Raw genomic sequence first — 17,937 nt, forward strand, 5'->3', positions numbered from 1 at the left:
CATGCCCAACATAGCAAACTCTTTCCTTGATGTAATTTTGTGAAATATGTATTTCTGTATTCATTGGCATGACATTATTTAGAATTTTGATTACTGAAATGCATTTTGCTTAAGAATCTCGAGTTTAAGTAATTCAGTGAGTCTTTATATCTTTTGATAGCTAGGAAATGGAAGGTGTCAATCCTCACCAGTGATATGCCATCTGCAGGAACAAGCTCAAAGGTTTATATTACATTGTATGGGGATCGCAGCAGTTCGGGGCCTATTTTTCTTGATGGAGAGAAGGGAAAGTTATTTCAGAGAGGCAATGAAGACATCTTCACAGTAAGTAATATATATTCATTTTGTTGCCCTCTTGTATCCTGCCAGATTGCATGACATTTCAAAATTAATGTGATGGAATGACAGTAAATTTTTGTATAGCACACATATCTAGAAACAAGAAAAAGGACTTAAATATAGAACTAACTTTAGTATCCTTTCCCACTCACCTATCTAAAGCTGATTTTATCCAATATATATCTTTTCTGTTTAAGAAGAGCTACTGGTTAATTTACATAGCGCCCAAGAAAATATCGAGCAACACAGGACAAGAGATTCTTGTTTAGTTTTGAAATGGGGCTACAATATTAAGAATTAAATAAGGAAGTGTAGAATTAAGGTATGGAGTAAATTTTTATCTTTGTTAAATACCTGCTGCTTTATTTAAATAATGGCAGTTTTAAAATCAGTAATAACATCTGTCTATCTAAAGATGCTTCTGCTCAGTTACACAGTTTTCTCTCCCATCCGTCTTGTGACGTGGTGATTTAAGAGAGCCAGAATAGGTCTCTCATCAAAAGCTGCATAACTTGTGTATGTATCATCACAGAATGGTTTGGGTTGGAAGGGACCTTAAAGATCATCTAGTTCCAACCTGCCTGCCATGGGCAGGGACACCCTCCAAAAGACCAGGTTGCTCATGGGAGTGGCAGTGGGGGTCTCCAGCAGGTGCCAGCTATGAGGCCATATAACAAGCAGGTGTTTCCATTGTTAGTATCCAGCATAGTAAATTCCCTTCTGAGAACTGGTATTTAATGGCAGCATTGAGGAAGGGTTTACCTTTTCCACAATAGCCTTGTAGCTGTTTGGGATGCAGGAAAAGCAGTTCTTTGTCCTCTACAGCCTGATGAAGTTTCTAAGAAGGATCCAGCACTTCTGATAATATGTCATTCTCCATCTCTGATATCAAAGAAGCTCAGATACAAGATTGAAAGGAGTAGATAAAATAAGTAACCAGGTACCTAAAAGATAAAAATGTTTTCTTTGCAATAGAAGTTGTTGGCTCTGTTTCCTGCTTGCATTGTTGCAACTAACTTCATCTCCATTTGCTTTAAAATGCAAAATATGGAGGTAATGCATGTTTTGGGATGTAGAATTTCCTTCTTAGGTGAGTGTCTGTAGCACTGAATACAATTAAAGAGTGCCTAATCTGAAACGTATAGAAAGAGAAAAGCCTCTCTGCTTGTGCTGTGGGCTAGGTGTCAGTTAACTCTGGCATGTCCTCGCTGCTATGCCTGTATTGTTTATAACACTGAGTTCAGGGAAGTTCATGATACAGGGAACTCTGTTCACACCCACCTCTGCACTGCAAAGGGAAACATAAAAATGAATGCTATGGGAAACAACAGGACAGCAAATCCAACCTATGTAATAAGAAAAAAAAAGATAGAGTGAGGAGGGAAGATACTTATGACGTGTTTCCATTTCCTTGAAAATAAGCTTTCTATTTCTACACTTAAGTTAATAACTAGTTGTTTGAATAATCTTTGCACAGAGTTATTCCCTCAGCACCCTGTTATCTGTATTAGACACACTCATCCAGCCAACCCAGGAGCTCATCTTTCAAATACAGCTTTTTAGGTTGATTTAATTGAAATGATTTGTAAAAAGAAACATCAAAGCTGAACACAATTGTTTTCAACATTGTAAGGCGTCTCTTCCTGGAGAGGTAGGAAGAAACTCAGATGTATGCTTAGGAGACAGAAACAATTTTGTAGCAGGTCAGTGGTATAGATGCTAAACTGAGCCAGTTTTTAGGGTCAAGACACTGTTGTTTTTTAATCGTACATACATTCTGTGTTCATCTCCCAGAGGCCAATACTCAGCGGGGAGCAAAACAGCTACAGCAGCATCCTGAAGCCATTTAAATGGAGTTGGCAGGCCTACAGGCTTTTTGAGAGTTGTCCTTTAAAAGAGCCAAGCTCCTAATGATTGTGTGGAGCAAAATATTTTGGAAACACTTGTTTAAGTATCAGAATATTTAATTCCTCTAAACAAAAATGTCACCTGACAGTTACTAAATGAATTTCTGTTGCATGTCTTTTCTTTTTTACAAATTTTCTGTATTTCGGCAGTTGTGTTTCTTTTACAGGTTAATACTGGAAACATAGGGCATCTCTACAAAATACGCATAGGACATACAAGTTCAGGAAACTCCCCTGCCTGGCACTGTGAAGAGGTAAAAGCAGTGAGAAAGAATTCTATCTTTCCAAAAGCAGTCACTGACAGTGGAGTCAAAATCCGAGTCAGTAAAAATCCCTGGAATAAATATATTAGCCTCATCAAATGCTTGTGGCTTCATTTAAGAGATTACTTATGAAGGAATTTTTTTGTGGGGGATTAAAGGTGGTGTCAGGAGGATGGGGCCAGACTCTTCTCAGTGGTGTCCAGTGTCAGGACTAGGGGCAATGGCCATAAACTGGAAAACAGAAGGTTCAAATTGAACATGAAGAAACCCTTCTTCCCTGTAAGAGTGACAGAGCATGGGGACAGGCTTCCCAGAGAGGTGGTGGAGTCTCCTTCCCTTCAGACTTTCAAAAGTCACCTGGACTTGTTCCTGTGTGATCTGCTTTAGGTGATCCTGCTCTGGCAGGGGGTTGGACTAGATGATCTCTAGAGGTCCCTTCCAACCCCTTCCACTCTGTGAATCTGTGACAGCAGTTTATGAAGGGATTTAGAAGCTGCTGGTAAACTCATTGTTATAATCATACTTCAGGGTAAATCTAGACCTATGTAATGCAAAGTGTTCACTGAAGTTAAATATTCACTGATCAATGTTCAAACTCTGTGGCTATTTGATGCTTTAACTAGTTGTTTTCACCTAGGTCTGAGACTTAGAAAAAAAGGCTAAGTGAGTTTTGGGCGGTGCTCACTGAAGTTTAGGCAAGATCCTGTGAGTTTATACCTCTAGTCAATACATGTCTACATTAAAATATTGTGTCACTGGTAGTATCAGTTTGTCTAAGATATGTCATGCTAGAATTATAGGGATTATATCTCCTTAAATTCAGGTGAGGATTGCCTTATTATGAAGTCTAGGTATTTGTTTTCCAGTTGTGCTGTGTTTGGGGGAATGCTGGAGTCAGAACATAATTTAAGATACTTCCTTCTGTTTCTTGTTATCTTTCTTTTCATAAATATTTGTATGGAAGCAGTGAAAGGGTGGAAAATATCTCCTAGCTTTGACCTGTGACACAGAGGACCAGCAATTTCTGAAGTGTCTGAGCTGAGAATCTAAAAGACAACTTTGGGTTTTCCCTTATAGAAAGGGTTCATTTGTATGCTTAATCTTAGCATTAGAAGCTTTGCTTATCATACAATCTCATTCAACAAATGGACTTCTGTGGGTTTGTTGTACACCATCTACTGTGATTAGAAGCTGCACTGCTTGCTTTGTATGACACCCATTTAAATGGAGAGATTGAAGAAGTCTTACAAAAAAAGAGGAAAGAAAAAATGAGTTATTATTATTTACCTTCTCACTTCCCAGCTAGGACATATTAATTAAAATGAACAGTAAAATTTTCAAAGAAATTTTCAACACTTCAATGTGTTCCATTGATTATTGGCCTACGAATTTTGTCTCCTCACCAAATCTCAGTCTGAAAATGTCCACAAAGGTGCTGCTTCACAAATCCAAACTCCTTTTTCAAGATCCATCAGTAGATATTTACAGGCCGAGATGTGACAGATTTTTCAGACGAGATGAATCTCTTTCTTTAAAGTTTAATATTTAAGCAGGAAAAGAGAGAAAAATGATTCCAGTAATTCTGAATTTCTTCAGTATTCGAATAAAGGAAATCAGATTCTGCAAAGCACAGAGTGGGAGTGAAACTACAGGTAGAAGTGTCTTTGCTTCTCTCTGCTGGTCCAAAATCTAGTGTAGCTACTAGTATAAATTAGCTTAATCAGGAGTCAATTCTAATATACAGCAGCCTCTGAGATGCTTACTAAAGAATACTTTGAAGTACAGAATAACTAGACTGCCTTCCTTTCTTCAGCTGGTGTGCAAATGGTCCTTTTGTTGCTATATGCTAGAAGTTGGGCATGAAAGAAAATTGTGTGGGGCAGACTGTTCTTGGGGCTAGCACTTCTATGGTTTCTTTATGTCACAAGCAGTGTTGAAGAATCAATGCCTGTTCCTTTAATTCCTGTTCTGATAAGAAAATAAGTTAAAGGAATTTCTATTCCTTTAACTGAACTACATGCATTGCCAAGCTTCCCAGTGACTGCTGCCGTGTTTGGTAAGCCATGCCACCTAGTGCCAGCCCACGTGGATATACCAGCTGGAACAACACTGCTATATTTTGTGGGACTATGCCTGAGCTATTAAACCCTGGGTTTGGCTGCACTTGAGTCAACCTGCCCTGTACTTTTGAATCTGGCTGAGGGGGAGGTTGAATCTAAGGAATAGACATGCCCTAAACTTATGGTTTTGTGATCATGCCACAGAGCTCTACCTGCACAGGTTTCAACAGCATCCCACACATTTCATGTTCTGTTCAACCTGGACTGAGATGAGCAACTTAAGTTGCAATTCTTGGTGCTGTTTAGGTGCAGTTGCTGAACCTTTTCTCAGGCGAGCAGTTTTCTTTCCCTGCGCATCGATGGCTGGCCTGGGATCGGGCTGATGGAGAAATATCTATGGAGCTTCCTGTTTTACATCAGGGTCAGCCTATTCTTCCAGGTAAGCACAGTATCACATCAGCTAAGTCAGGCCACAGACTGATGCCGATAGAGGAGAGTTTGTTGTTTTCCATCAGGCCCTCTATTAATTTTTGGCTACTATAACACTTTCTATGAGTTGTTTTCCTGTGGTTACTTGGCACGCTCAGGTAAAAGTTAAGAATCACTGGAAAGGAGATGGGAATGTCTTTAATGCTTTGAATTTCACAGGTCCTTCAAAAAGACTCCTTCTTTGGTAAGACTTTGGGCATTTGTGTTTGCTTTAAAATAGCGACAATAGTAAAGACACCTCACATATATATAACTACCATGAAGTCAGCATATGTGAGCCAGATCGCAAACTATTTTCAATAACTGAGGATTATAGCTCCAGTATGACTATTGAAACTGCTGGTTTAGTTTCTTTCTTGTAAATGGTTGACACAGGCTTCCAGAATACTTTTAATTTCTGTGTGTGGAAAAAAACTTTTAACGTTTCAGAAGCTATAAGTGTTAAAAACTCCATTGCTCCCATAAAGATTGTATTGTAATTCTAAAGGTGAATGATGCCAAACAACAAATAATTATTGGGTGTTGCTGCTGTTATTCTATTTTAATGTCCTGCTCTACTACACCAATCCCTGTCACCCTTGCTGGATGTTGTTGCTGTATGGTCTCTCTGTTCCAGCAACAGGATGGAGGTGAAAAGTCTGTGCTTGCTCTTCTTCTCTCCAAATGGCATTGTTCTTTTCCGGCCTAAGGAAAGTACAAGATCAGTGTATCCTCAGGAAGATGTGGGTGAGGGATCAAGAATGCTGGGGCATATTCCCATCCTGTGGGGTGTGATGGGAGAGGGGGAAAAGTCATAACAACATCAGTATTATTTGTGCTGGAGCATTCATTAGAGTGAGATCCACCTGGGGCAGATTCCACACCTTCCTTTCTTCCCTTCCCCAAAAACTCATATCAGCTGCAGAGGACAAGATTGATTGGATGAGAGAAATTACCATTCAGAGTTCTCTAAAAAATATGATCCCCCTTTTTCAGAAAGTTTATTACAGTAGCTATACTTGGAATATGTTTATCCTACTTCATGTTCTTGCAAAAATGAAATGGTAACAGGCATTTCAATGGTAACAGCTGTTGTGGGTACAGGCTAGAGGAAGAGGATATAAATGAAATTGAGGGGCAGAAGTCCAGAAAATGGCCCATGGATGTGGGGAAATGTACTATGGGACAGTAACTCTCATAATAAAGAGCTGGGTGGCCTGGAGCTGTATTTATGCCTATCTACGATTACTGAGCACTGAGATTAAAAGCCTGAAAAGAAGAGCAGAAAACCAGGTTTGTGCCTCATTAATATGCCTTTAAGAGAAAAAGAATAGCAGGAGGGATTTCCTCCAGTGATGTAGTTAGCAGCTGTAAATGACTCATAAAATACTTTAGGGGGAGGCTAGCCAGCCCTAACCACAGTGATTTTTGATGTTGAGTGGTTATGATCTTCATACCCTTGAGGGCATGAAAGGCCTCAGGGGCAGTCAGCTTGCATCGTCATAGGTTTGGTCTCTTTTGTTGAGGGACTTTATTATTGTAGGGAGACATAGAAGCATAATGGTATGAAAACCAACACACCCCTCCCTTTTAAATAAATGTTAATTAATGGTCATTAGTATGTTATATTGAATATGGTCCAATCCCCAACTTGCAGTATCTCTTCCTCCCCAGATGTTCTATTCTGGGACACTGACCTTACCCACCTTCTGATTTTCAGGCTTTTCTTTGAGTAGGTTGTTTTCTTGTTTCTGAGATAAAGATACAACAACAGATTTTTATTATCAAGTAATCCTGGTGCATTATGAAGTACAACAGCACACTTAAACCATCCTCTCGATCTGCATTTTGTAGTTAACAATTTCTACCTCACACAAGGGAGGAAGAAAAGAATTTCTGTGTGTTTCTGCCAGCCTCAGTATAAGAAAGGTCATGCTGAAGGCTTTGGAGAAGGCAGTTTCATCTCTAACATAGTAATTGAAAGACAGGCTCTGTGTCTTTTTGCCAATATTATATTTCTGCATGAGGCAGTGAAAAGGGAACATAGCTTTTAACTTCAGAGAAGACAGTTTGATAACAGAACAGTGAAGAGGTCTGGATTCAATCTGAAAGAGAGATGACGAGAGGCACTTTAAAACCAATTTCTGCATAAAAAGAGGCTGAAACACTTTCTGATTTGACAGCCTTTTTTATTCAAAGGGAAAACATCTGAATTAAACTGTTAAGAAGTATTACATAGAGACTCTGTGACTCTAATATTGTGGGACTGAGCACCATTTGTTTGACTTTTCATCCTCCATGATCCTTCCTTTGACTTTTCATGCTCAACCATCCTTTGCTTGACTTTTCATCCTCAACCATCCTACTTTTGTCCCCTTCTGCTCATGTTTTATGACAATTTTTTAATATATGATGATGAACTACTTGCTGGGGATAAAGCAGAATTACACAGCGTTTGGTGGCTGGTGGAGCTTTGCATTTCTTCTTGTAAAAACTGGGAATTAGATAGTTAATGGAGGGAATTGTAGGAAGAATAGAGAAGATTGTGGTCTTACATGTGGGATGGTTGGTCTGGAGAAATGTATTCTCTGACTCTGCCATGGTCTGTGCATGGAATACCTGTTCATGTGGGTGCTGTAAAGAAAATATTGGGGAAGTAAATAGGTCAGATGGTGACATGGTAAATGAGGTGAGTAAAATACAGTATTAATTAACAGTTCCTAAATGAAAACTATTTTAAGTATTGAGACAGGTGTACTCTGAGTATAAATAGTACATGACTATGCTGCTAAGTAAAGACTGTCAAAAACTTCTGTGCCTTAAATGTGGCTGGCTTTTGTCCAAATAATAGTTGATCTGAAAAAAAAGTGTTTTACCTCCTTGTTCTATCTCTCATAATTCGTAGGCATAGGGGAAAAAATTAAATTTTGTAAAGAGTCTTAAGCCTTACACTTACGAATTTCAGAACAATGTGTTTACTGATGTAACATTCTACACTTACAGACAAAAATAGATGTAAAAATACAGTTCCTTCTCTTAATGTCTGTTCTGCCACTTTTCCATGGAATATCTAAAGGATAGAATCATAGAATATCTCAAGTTGGAAAGGACCCATAAGGATCATCAAGTCCTACTCCCTGCTCCTTGCAGGACTACCTAAAGCTAAACCCTATGACTAAGATTGTCTTCCAGATGTTCCTTGAACTGACAGGCTTGGTGGTGTGACCACTTCCTTGGGGAGCCTTTTCCAGTGACCGAGCACCCTCTCAGTGCAGAACCTTTTCCTAATTTCCAGTTTGAACTTCCCCAATGCAGCTTCATTCCATTAAGAAAGTCACTATTTCCTAGGATAAAAGCTGTAAGCATTATAAATACTCATAAATACTTATTATAAAGCTGGGATGATCCCTAGGCTTATGAGAGGCAAAGAGAAATGTAAACACTTCTGAAAATTTCTTGAATTTAAGTTAGCTATTTTAAGCCTCCATGCTGTATGTTGGCATAAACTTTTCCATGTTTCTACTCAAGAACAGGATTGCATGTCTTTATCTTAATTCTGAATTTTATGGGGGTCCTATGTCTGCATTTAATGACCACAATTTTAAAATTTTTATTTATCATAGTGTTTATTGCAGTTTCATTGGATTTTGACTCAAATTTAATTTGCAGTATTCACTTAAATTCAATAAATTGGTTATTTAATAGAAGTCCTAAGTTTTCCTCAGATTTACAGCATCTAAAGAATTTCCATAGGAATGTAATAGAATGTAATGTCTATGTTATCCTATTGCATGAATCAGTAAAATAATAAACCAATACAGATTTCTGAGTTCTGAAGTCCTAGAGAAATAAAATCTACCACCATAGTTTCTACTTGGTGGGTTAACCATTGTATTCAAAGCATTAATGGCTCCTGTTGCTTGTTACAGTTTTGATCTCACTACTTATGGTGAGGCTAATCTTGGATTTATGTTATTTATTTTTCAGCTTTATGATAATTTAAAATGCTGCTGCATGACAAAGACATATATATTATTGTGCATTTAAAGCTCAACTCTGTCTGCATTTCCCATGGTGACATTCTGGGATAAAAAGCATAAATGTAACACCAATGCAAGTGTGTACATTATTTTACTTAGTATTGAATAGGAATTTTAAGGCTTCTACTCTGACTGTTCTTGACAGAGATGTATTTGGACTCTACGGGCACATTCACAGCTAGATGTTATTGTAACTATAATAGTGCTTGTGATATGAAAAGTTGTCATCTTTTATTGTCAGTGACTGACTATGAAGTGCATGTGACAACAGGAGAACTGTGGAATGCTGGAACTGAGGCTGATGTCTATATTTCTGTCTATGGAGAAAGAGGTGATACAGGATCAAGACAGCTGCTCAGGTCACAGAAACCCAAGAAATTTTTGAAAGGACAAGTAAGTGAAAGACAGGGCATTTTCTGATATGTTTGACTGGCTTTTCTCTCTCAGGTGGGTGGTTATCCCAGGCAAGGTGCAATTAGAAAAGAGATAATTACTGTTTCCCTAGTATTACATAATTAAGCCAAAAATAGTTTCTAAAGGTGTACCAGTGCTTTTGGAAGACAGAATTCTCATTTATAAAATATGTAAGTTTTGTACTTTAGGGGTTAATCCCTCTAAAAATTTGAGTGAATAAATGAAGAGAAAATGAAACTTTACATTTTATATCTGCATTTCTAATGCTGAAACCTGCTTTAATTTGTAATTGTTTAGCCAATTTAGCTTTCAGCAGGTTTCTCCTTTCTGGCTCTGATCCTGTTCATTTGAACTACTCCCATTAGCAAAGCGATCAGGCTTACTTCTTTTATTTCAGGAAACCTCTCCTTGCTTTGCTCTCACCTTATTAGCTGATATTTCAAAGGATGACCTTGACAGAGGAGTTCTATGGCTTTATGAGTCTTTGGGTTTCCATGGTTGAAGAATGCTCTACTTTTTTGACTTTACTAAAATTCTGTTGTTTGATTACAGACTGACATCTTTACTGTTGAAGCCGTGCACCTTGGACATTTGTACAAGATTGTTATAGGACACAATGGTCTTGGATCAGGTCAGCAATATCTCTTGTCACTGAATACTGCTGCAAAGTTATTAACCTTTTCTTTGAAATATGATATACATTTCTAAAACTGAATATATGAAAACATTTTAGAAGACAAAAGCTTCTAAGGAAACTGTTCGAGTGACACAATTACCTTATTGTATCATCATAAATCTCAAATATATATGGTGTTCCCTTTCACTATACTCTCAACCATTATGTTAAGGACACCATCTGCTGCTGTTCTGACATTTTTGACGAATCCCCATGGAAAAACTGTGAGGAGGGGGAGTGTCTGTATGATAAGACATTGAATGTCTTGTGCAGTCTGTGTTATAGATAAAATGGGCTATTATAATTTTAGGTTGATTAGCATTATCAGTTACAGTGTAAAGATGCGGTTGGAGACTTTGGCTTCACTATCTTGTCATTAGACACCCAATTAACAGCTAAACTCGAATTGCTTGCAGTCACAAGACCTGTTTTTCAAACTCTTGAGCCTAAATATTGTAAAACACAGCAGCTTATTTTGACCCATGATAAGCTGCTATCTAATCTTGTGTGATTGGCAAAGCAAGCACATCTCGTGGAAGGACTATGTTAAATGAGTTGGGGACGTGCAGCACTCGGGGCCGTGTCAGCCAGGGAGGGGACCTAGCAGCTTGCAGACCTGAAAGGAAGCTCTACAGTATCCGAGACATCTCCAGAATCAGGGCAGATGTGACACTAGCAACCTGCAGCTCTACTGGCAGACTCTGCAGTTCCACTAGAAGAGAGAAGGCCATAGGAAGTCAGACATCATTAAATCTGCCTCTCATGAGCTAACTTATTCTTTATAATTTATTCTAGGAAATGGCTGGTATCTGGATAAAGTCGTAATCAAGGATCCTGTAACAGATTTGGATTATACTTTTCTTTGTCACAGGTTAGTAGTGTTTCGCTTAGGTTAGGTTTTTAATAAATTTGTAGTTACAGTTTTTCTTCTAAAATGTTCTGTCAAGGGAAAAATGTGTTTCCTAAAAAGTAAGCTGAAATGGTCTGATTCCTTTTACAGCTCTGAGTTGTAACTGCCCCAAATCTCTGGTGCCTTTGAGCTAATGAAAAAGCAATAAAATGTTCTGCCTGGGAACTTTCCATTCTTGTGCCTTGCAAACTTTTCAAGACGTGCTTTTTTGACACATTCCCCATATCCAACACCTTGGATTTGACACCAGCAGGTCCATCCATTCTTCCATGTCATGTGATGCAAGGCTTTCCAGAAGAGTGGGTTGCTGTCTCTCTTGCAGAGTGTACCTACCTTACTGGAGTTAGCATGGAGATTAACTTGGGGTTCAGTGAGCTCAGGATCAGACTTGGGAAATGGCTATCACAAATGTAGCTACCTGACCACATCTCATTCTCATTTGCCTTGCAGCCTGTCACTGAGCTGCAACGTAATTTGAAGCAATCCTAGCTTTCCTGCCTTCTCCCCTGCAGATGCTGCTGCTCTGAATCTTCTGTTCTATAGCTCATTTCTGATTTTATCTACACCTGATTAATTCTCAACTTCTTACAGAAAAAATTAAATTGATAAAGATCAGTGCAAATATTAGAAATGGTAAAGTCCAGTCACGTATGAATCTAGCTGCAGCTTGCCAGTGGCACCTCAATTCTATTTCCTCCTCTCACTTCTCTGAGTGAATAAATAATTGCCTGAGACAGCTCGCAGTGAGCGATGTGCACACTGAAACTGATTTATGTGTGAGTAAGGGTTTTCTGCCTATCAGATACAGCACCTCATCTTTGCCTGACCTAATTTTGATTCTGTATTCTAGATGAGATGAACTGCTCTGAAGAGATCTATAATGCTAGCTTCATACATAATTTAGGGAGAGTTCAAATCCATTTCAGGCAGAAAAATACTGGGTATGTGCTAGTTATCGTTAGAGCTCGACGCTGTGCTTGCTGATCTTACTCTCAGGGCGTGTGAATCCTTTTGACTCAAATGGAGTTAGACTTAACTTATGTAAGTAGATGTGAAGCAGGTACAATGGCATTGTGAAAGTATAGTTCAGACGTGGTAAAGTTGTTGCCTGTGTTGGATTTGCCTCTCTATATAGGGATTTTCTAGGGCATGGAATAATTTGCATCATGCAGTAGCCTACTTGCAGACAGGAAGAGCAAACACTGTGACCAGTGCACCTTTTGTTATCGATCCAGGATCAGTAGGAGTGTTCTGATTTGTAATAATTGGCTTAGGCTCTTGTACCTCAATGCAGGAAAGCATTTATTTCTAAATTTCATGAAGAACAGGCAAACAAAACCATTTTTACCAAAGTCAGGCTTATTCCACTAAAGCTGGATTTGTGTATTGCTGTTTGTTGGTGAGACTTTAATAAATAGAACAGGGAATATCAGTATGCAAGTGCCATGTATACAGGACTGTGGGAATTGCCAATCAAGGTTATATTACTGAAATGAGTTCTGGTTTTTAGGTGGCTGGACCAGGGGCAGGATGATGGCAATATTGCCAGAGAACTGACTATGACAGATGCCAGCACATTTCCAGGAAGTAAGTGAAAATTGCTGGGGAGGAGAACGCAGCCTCACTGCATCTCTGCCAAATGAAATGAGGATGCTCTGTAAATTAATTACATGGTTTTTATCTGTACAGGACGAGAGCTGGAAATCAAGAGAGAGGAAACTGTAAGGATGTACCTTTTTATTTTTATTTAACCATTCAAATTATGCTTTGAGTGAAATCAGGTCGGGTGTTCTCTGTGTCATCTCACAATTCTTTTCTGCTTGTTGTTTACAAAACTAGTGGGCTGCCGAAAAGTGGAAATTTCAGGAAGGCAATATACTTCAGTTTTACAACAAGCTCAGCCGTGGCTTCATTTGCCTCAATCCAGATAGCAGAGTTGATGCTCTTGGTGACAAGAAAAACAAATATGGTAAAGTATTTTTCATGTGGATGTATACATAAAAGATATGAGAAAGGAGGACTTTATAGTTACTGTGATCTCATATAGTGATTCCTGTAATGAATAGGAGTAGATAGTTGTAAAAAACATTTTCCTCACTTAAAATATTTACATGCATTAATGGCTGTAAGAACTCAGAAATGATACACTTTGTTTACATGTAAAGCACAAAAAATCTCGTATGGGATCTCATCACTGCATTTTGCTTACCAAATAGACACTTCTTGTCATCTGCAGTTTAATGCCCCCATGGAACTGCTGTGGGAAGGACAGCTACAGTATTTTATAATTTCAAATTTCCAGGTATAGTTTATTAATAGGAAGTGTGTGTGTGTATATATATATGAAAATAATTAATTTTGTTTCATCCTTGTCATTGATTTTAATGGCACTTTTCCAGTGCCGCCTCTTCATCAGCTTCCAACCTACTGTGTTACTAACAACTCTAATACATATCATATTAGGTGTACATATTTTTGTTGTCTTTGTAGAGATGGAACTGCTCAGCCTTTCTGACATCTTCCCAGGGACCTTACATGCATCTTTTTCAAAGTGATGGAACAGAATCTTTCAGGACACACCAAAGAATACATGGAGAGCTGTGCAATCGGCACTCCTTAGCACAGCCTATAAAGGCACCTTAGAAAAGCTGCACCAGAAAACTCAGATGTATAATATGGGGGATCAGTAATATTACAAACATTAAAAGTGGATGTTACTCTGTTTTACTACAGCTCTTCTTATCAGTTAGCAGTAAGGTCCTTGAGTTCAAACTCTTCGGTGACTCAAACACTGATTAACTCAAATCTCCTATCTACAGCTTTAGGATTTGCAAGACTCTCAAATGCCTGAAAGCAGTTGCACGGCACGGTAGTGTCCTTCCTCCAAGGAGATCCATTTAGGATCACACACTGTGATTTAGTTGGTGACAGACCAAATTACCCGCTTGCTGGAATTTGGTCTCTAATCTGCACTGAGTAAGCACACCTTTACTGCTTTCTAACACTGGGTCTTCACCTGATGGATTGTATCTGATTTGATTTAGACAAATCAGATGACTTAGGCACTACACAGTTCATAATCTCCTAACATGAAAAATTCTGGTTCACACTGCAGCCTGTTTCCCAATTTTCATCTAGATGCACTTTTCTTTCTATAAATTGGTGCATTTCAAAAGGTATTTTTCTAACATAATCATGTGACATTTTCCACTGCATTCTATACATTTTGGTGCATTCCAACATGCTAGAAATAAAATCCATGAGTGTTCTCTCCACAGTTTTAAATGTGTAATGTGTATAATTGTGCAAGTACCAAATCTGATGCACAGCTGCTAAACATCAGTAGGTAGAAAGATCAAACCAAAATTGGTATAAACTGGCTGTTAATTAATTGAGATTGGAAGACAGAAAAATGAAGGGTAATTTGCAACCTCCCAAAGATTTAGTAATACTTAAGAATTAAATTGTTAATTAAAAAGAGCTTGAGTTGCCTGAACAATATGCTAAGGTTGTCCTGATATCAGGGGAGTGGTTTGTGACACAGGAATAACCACGTATTCTTTTTTCATAGTTCAGTGTACAAAACAAACACAAGTACAAAAGGAATGTGGATGCCTATCATGCAAATCTCCCTTCAAAACAGTATCTTTCTCCCTTAACTTCTTTCAGATTTGTTGGTTTTACTTATATGTGCAGTAATTTACAAAGCAGCTAGAATAGTCATGTGCAACAGAAGTCCGCAAGTGCTGACTTGGGAGCTGTTTAAATTTTCATTCAGGGGCTCTGCTTTGTTGTGTGTACTTTGGAATAAAGTCCTCTGACATGAACTATCTACCTATCTTTCCTAATAGGAAACTGTATTTCAGATACTGGTAGAATTGTTTGTCTTTAGCAGATCTAAAGCAAAATAATTCAATGGTTTTGAAAGTGGTGACGGCAAATTATATCAGATGATGATTTGGTCTAGGGGTTTTTAATTTTTCAGCTAACATTAGCAAAGACCCATTGTGACAGTTACGTGTCCTCCCCATCTTGTCCCAAATACTAGAAGCCCCATCTGTATTTTACAATTTGTGGCATTAGCCCAATGGGCACAATGATCCTTGTCTGTGTGCCAGTGACATGGTGAAAATCTTACTTTATGGACACCACAGGAGTCCTCAGAGACAGCTGCACCCTACAGATGGGCAACAATGTGCTGGTAGAACAGCTGTTTAAAAATCAGCTGTTGCTGCTGGGAATGGCACTATTGTCATGGTTTAACTCCAGCCAGCAACTAAACACCGCACAGCTGCTCACTCACTTCCTGTGCAGTGGGATTGAGGGGGGTGGGGTGGGGAGTGTGGGCAGGAAGAAAATTGGAAGAATAAAAAGTGAGAAATGAGATAAAAACAGTTTAGTAGAGAAATCAAAAGCTGGGTGCTCAGACAAAGCAAAACCAGGAATTAATTCACTACTTCCCATCAGCAGGCAGCCATCCCCAGGAAAGCAGGGCTCCATCAGGCATAATGGGTACTTGGGAAGACAAAAGCCATAACTCTGAATGTTCCCCCCTTCCTTCTTTTTCCCCAGTTTTCTATGCTGAGCATGATGTCATATGGTATGGAATATCCCTTTGGTCAGTTGGGGTCAGCTGTCCCAGCTGTGTTCCCTCCCAACTGCTTGTGCACCCCCAGCCTACTCAATGGTGGGGTGAGAAATAGAAAAGGCCTTCGCTCTGTGTCAGCACTGCTCAGCAACAACAGAAACATCCCTGTGTTATCAACACTGTTTCCAGCACAAAATCCAAAACTGCCCCATACCAGCTACAGTGAAGAAAATTATCTCTGCCCCAGCCTAAACCAGCAGAACTACTTAAGCTTTCATCAGTATTTTGTAGATATAAGAGGTAATTGTTTGGAAAATTGGCCAGATTTAACATTTTAGAAGCCATGAGCTATGCTGCAAGATTTGCTTTACAAATTCTAATAGGGACACAAAGAAAATGAACTCTCTTTTCCTACCTGAGAGCTTTGTGCTCTACATGATCTATTATTTATCATATAAATTCATTACTATAGCCAAGTTCATTATGCTGGACTCCTAAGTGCCTTTCTATATGTGTGGGGTTTTTTTTTTTTTTGGTCTTTGTTTTTGGATTTTTAAACATATATGCTGATCTAAAGAAATCTGTTCCTTATCATTAGCTCTCAGGGTTTTTCCTCTCAAGGCAGTGAAGTAGACAGCAGTCCCTAGATGCCCTTTTCTGAAGAAATGAGGGGATTGATTGATCAGAGAGGTCAAAGTGTTGAGTTAAAAAACTGCCCCATACCAGCTACAGTGAAGAAAATTATCTCTGCCCCAGCCTAAACCAGCAGAACTACTTAAGCTTTCATCAGTATTTTGTAGATATAAGAGGTAATTGTTTGGAAAATTGGCCAGATTTAACATTTTAGAAGCCATGAGCTATGCTGCAAGATTTGCTTTACAAATTCTAATAGGGACACAAAGAAAATGAACTCTCTTTTCCTACCTGAGAGCTTTGTGCTCTACATGATCTATTATTTATCATATAAATTCATTACTATAGCCAAGTTCATTATGCTGGACTCCTAAGTGCCTTTCTATATGTGTGGGGTTTTTTTTTTTTTTGGTCTTTGTTTTTCGATTTTTAAACATATATGCTGATCTAAAGAAATCTGTTCCTTATCATTAGCTCTCAGGGTTTTTCCTCTCAAGGCAGTGAAGTAGACAGCAGTCCCTAGATGCCCTTTTCTGAAGAAATGAGGGGATTGATTGATCAGAGAGGTCAAAGTGTTGAGTTAAACACTTGATTCATTCTTCTCCCTTGAAAATTATAAATCATTGATCGTAATTAAATGCAAATATGAATTAATATACTCTCATACTTCTAACATTTTTTTCATTTAACTCTTAGGTCTTTTTGATGTAAATGTCAGAGGGAGAAACATATGTATATTTAGCAGTCATCAGATGCCACGTCTTGCTCTTGCTCTCGCCAATGGCCATGTAATAGGAAAGGTAGGAAATGCTGTTACTGTTTTCTGCTTCATTATTACCTTTCATTATCTGATTAAAAATAATGCTGGTTTTAATCTGTCTAATAATTGTGCTTTCAGTCGGATAAAGAGCTAAGAATTGCAGAACCGAACCCAGGAAATTGCCAATGAATAGGCAAATTTAGATGTAATGCTTTTTTTTCCCCTCACAGTTTACTATTTACTTTTCGGTAGGATTCCTTAATAGACTAAATGATTTGATGCAAGAATACTAGGCTGTTTAAAGCTATAATTTGTACTGACTTGCCACGTGTTGACAATGTACCTGTAATGCCCTCGTATGTTGTTGACATTTGTGAGGGAAGGGGATGCCATCAAGAGGGAACTGGACAAGCTTAAAAAGTGGGTCCATGAATGTCATGAGGCTCAACAAGGCCAAGGGTAAGGTCCTGCATGTGGGTTGGGGCAACCCCTGTAACAACCTTGGCTGGGGGAATGAAGGGATTGAGACCAGGCCTGCCAGGAAGGACGTGGGAGTATTGGTGGATGGTAAGCTGGACATGAGCCGGCAGTGTGCGCTGGCAGTCCAGAAAGCCAACCGTATCCTGGGCTGCATCAGGAGAAGTGTGGCCAGCAGGTCGAGGGAGGGGATTCTCCCCCTCTACTCTGCTCTGGTGAGACCTCACCTGGAGTACTGCATCCAGCTGAGGGGCCCCCAACATCAGAAGGCTATAGACCGGTTGTAACTTGTCCAGAGGAGGCCATGAAGATGCTCCGAGGGCTGGAGCACCTCTGCTATGGGGACAGGCTGAGAGAGTTGGGCTTGTTCAGTCTGGAGAAGAGAAGGCTCCGGGGAGACCT

The 17,937-nt window shown here is 39.0% G+C and overlaps 1 protein-coding gene across 1 annotated transcript in view; it reads left to right on the forward strand.

The window, feature by feature from the left end:
• Positions 1-17,098, forward strand: part of RP1 (retinitis pigmentosa 1 (autosomal dominant)) — a gene marked incomplete at its 3' end in the record, with an annotated part of 34,175 nt that extends 17,077 nt beyond the window's left edge. The window contains exons 6-15 of the mRNA XM_010152287.1: positions 161-324; positions 2,414-2,500; positions 4,876-5,008; positions 9,319-9,470; positions 10,044-10,122; positions 10,963-11,038; positions 12,588-12,664; positions 12,767-12,798; positions 12,917-13,046; positions 16,995-17,098. Coding sequence (XP_010150589.1) covers positions 161-324; positions 2,414-2,500; positions 4,876-5,008; positions 9,319-9,470; positions 10,044-10,122; positions 10,963-11,038; positions 12,588-12,664; positions 12,767-12,798; positions 12,917-13,046; positions 16,995-17,098 — 1,034 coding nt within the window. The remainder of the gene's footprint in view (positions 1-160; positions 325-2,413; positions 2,501-4,875; positions 5,009-9,318; positions 9,471-10,043; positions 10,123-10,962; positions 11,039-12,587; positions 12,665-12,766; positions 12,799-12,916; positions 13,047-16,994) is intronic.
• Positions 17,099-17,937: the final 839 nt, after the last annotated feature.

This window comes from Eurypyga helias, unplaced genomic scaffold (genome assembly GCF_000690775.1).
Source record: "Eurypyga helias isolate BGI_N326 unplaced genomic scaffold, ASM69077v1 scaffold11735, whole genome shotgun sequence".
NCBI lineage: Eukaryota > Metazoa > Chordata > Aves > Eurypygiformes > Eurypygidae > Eurypyga > Eurypyga helias.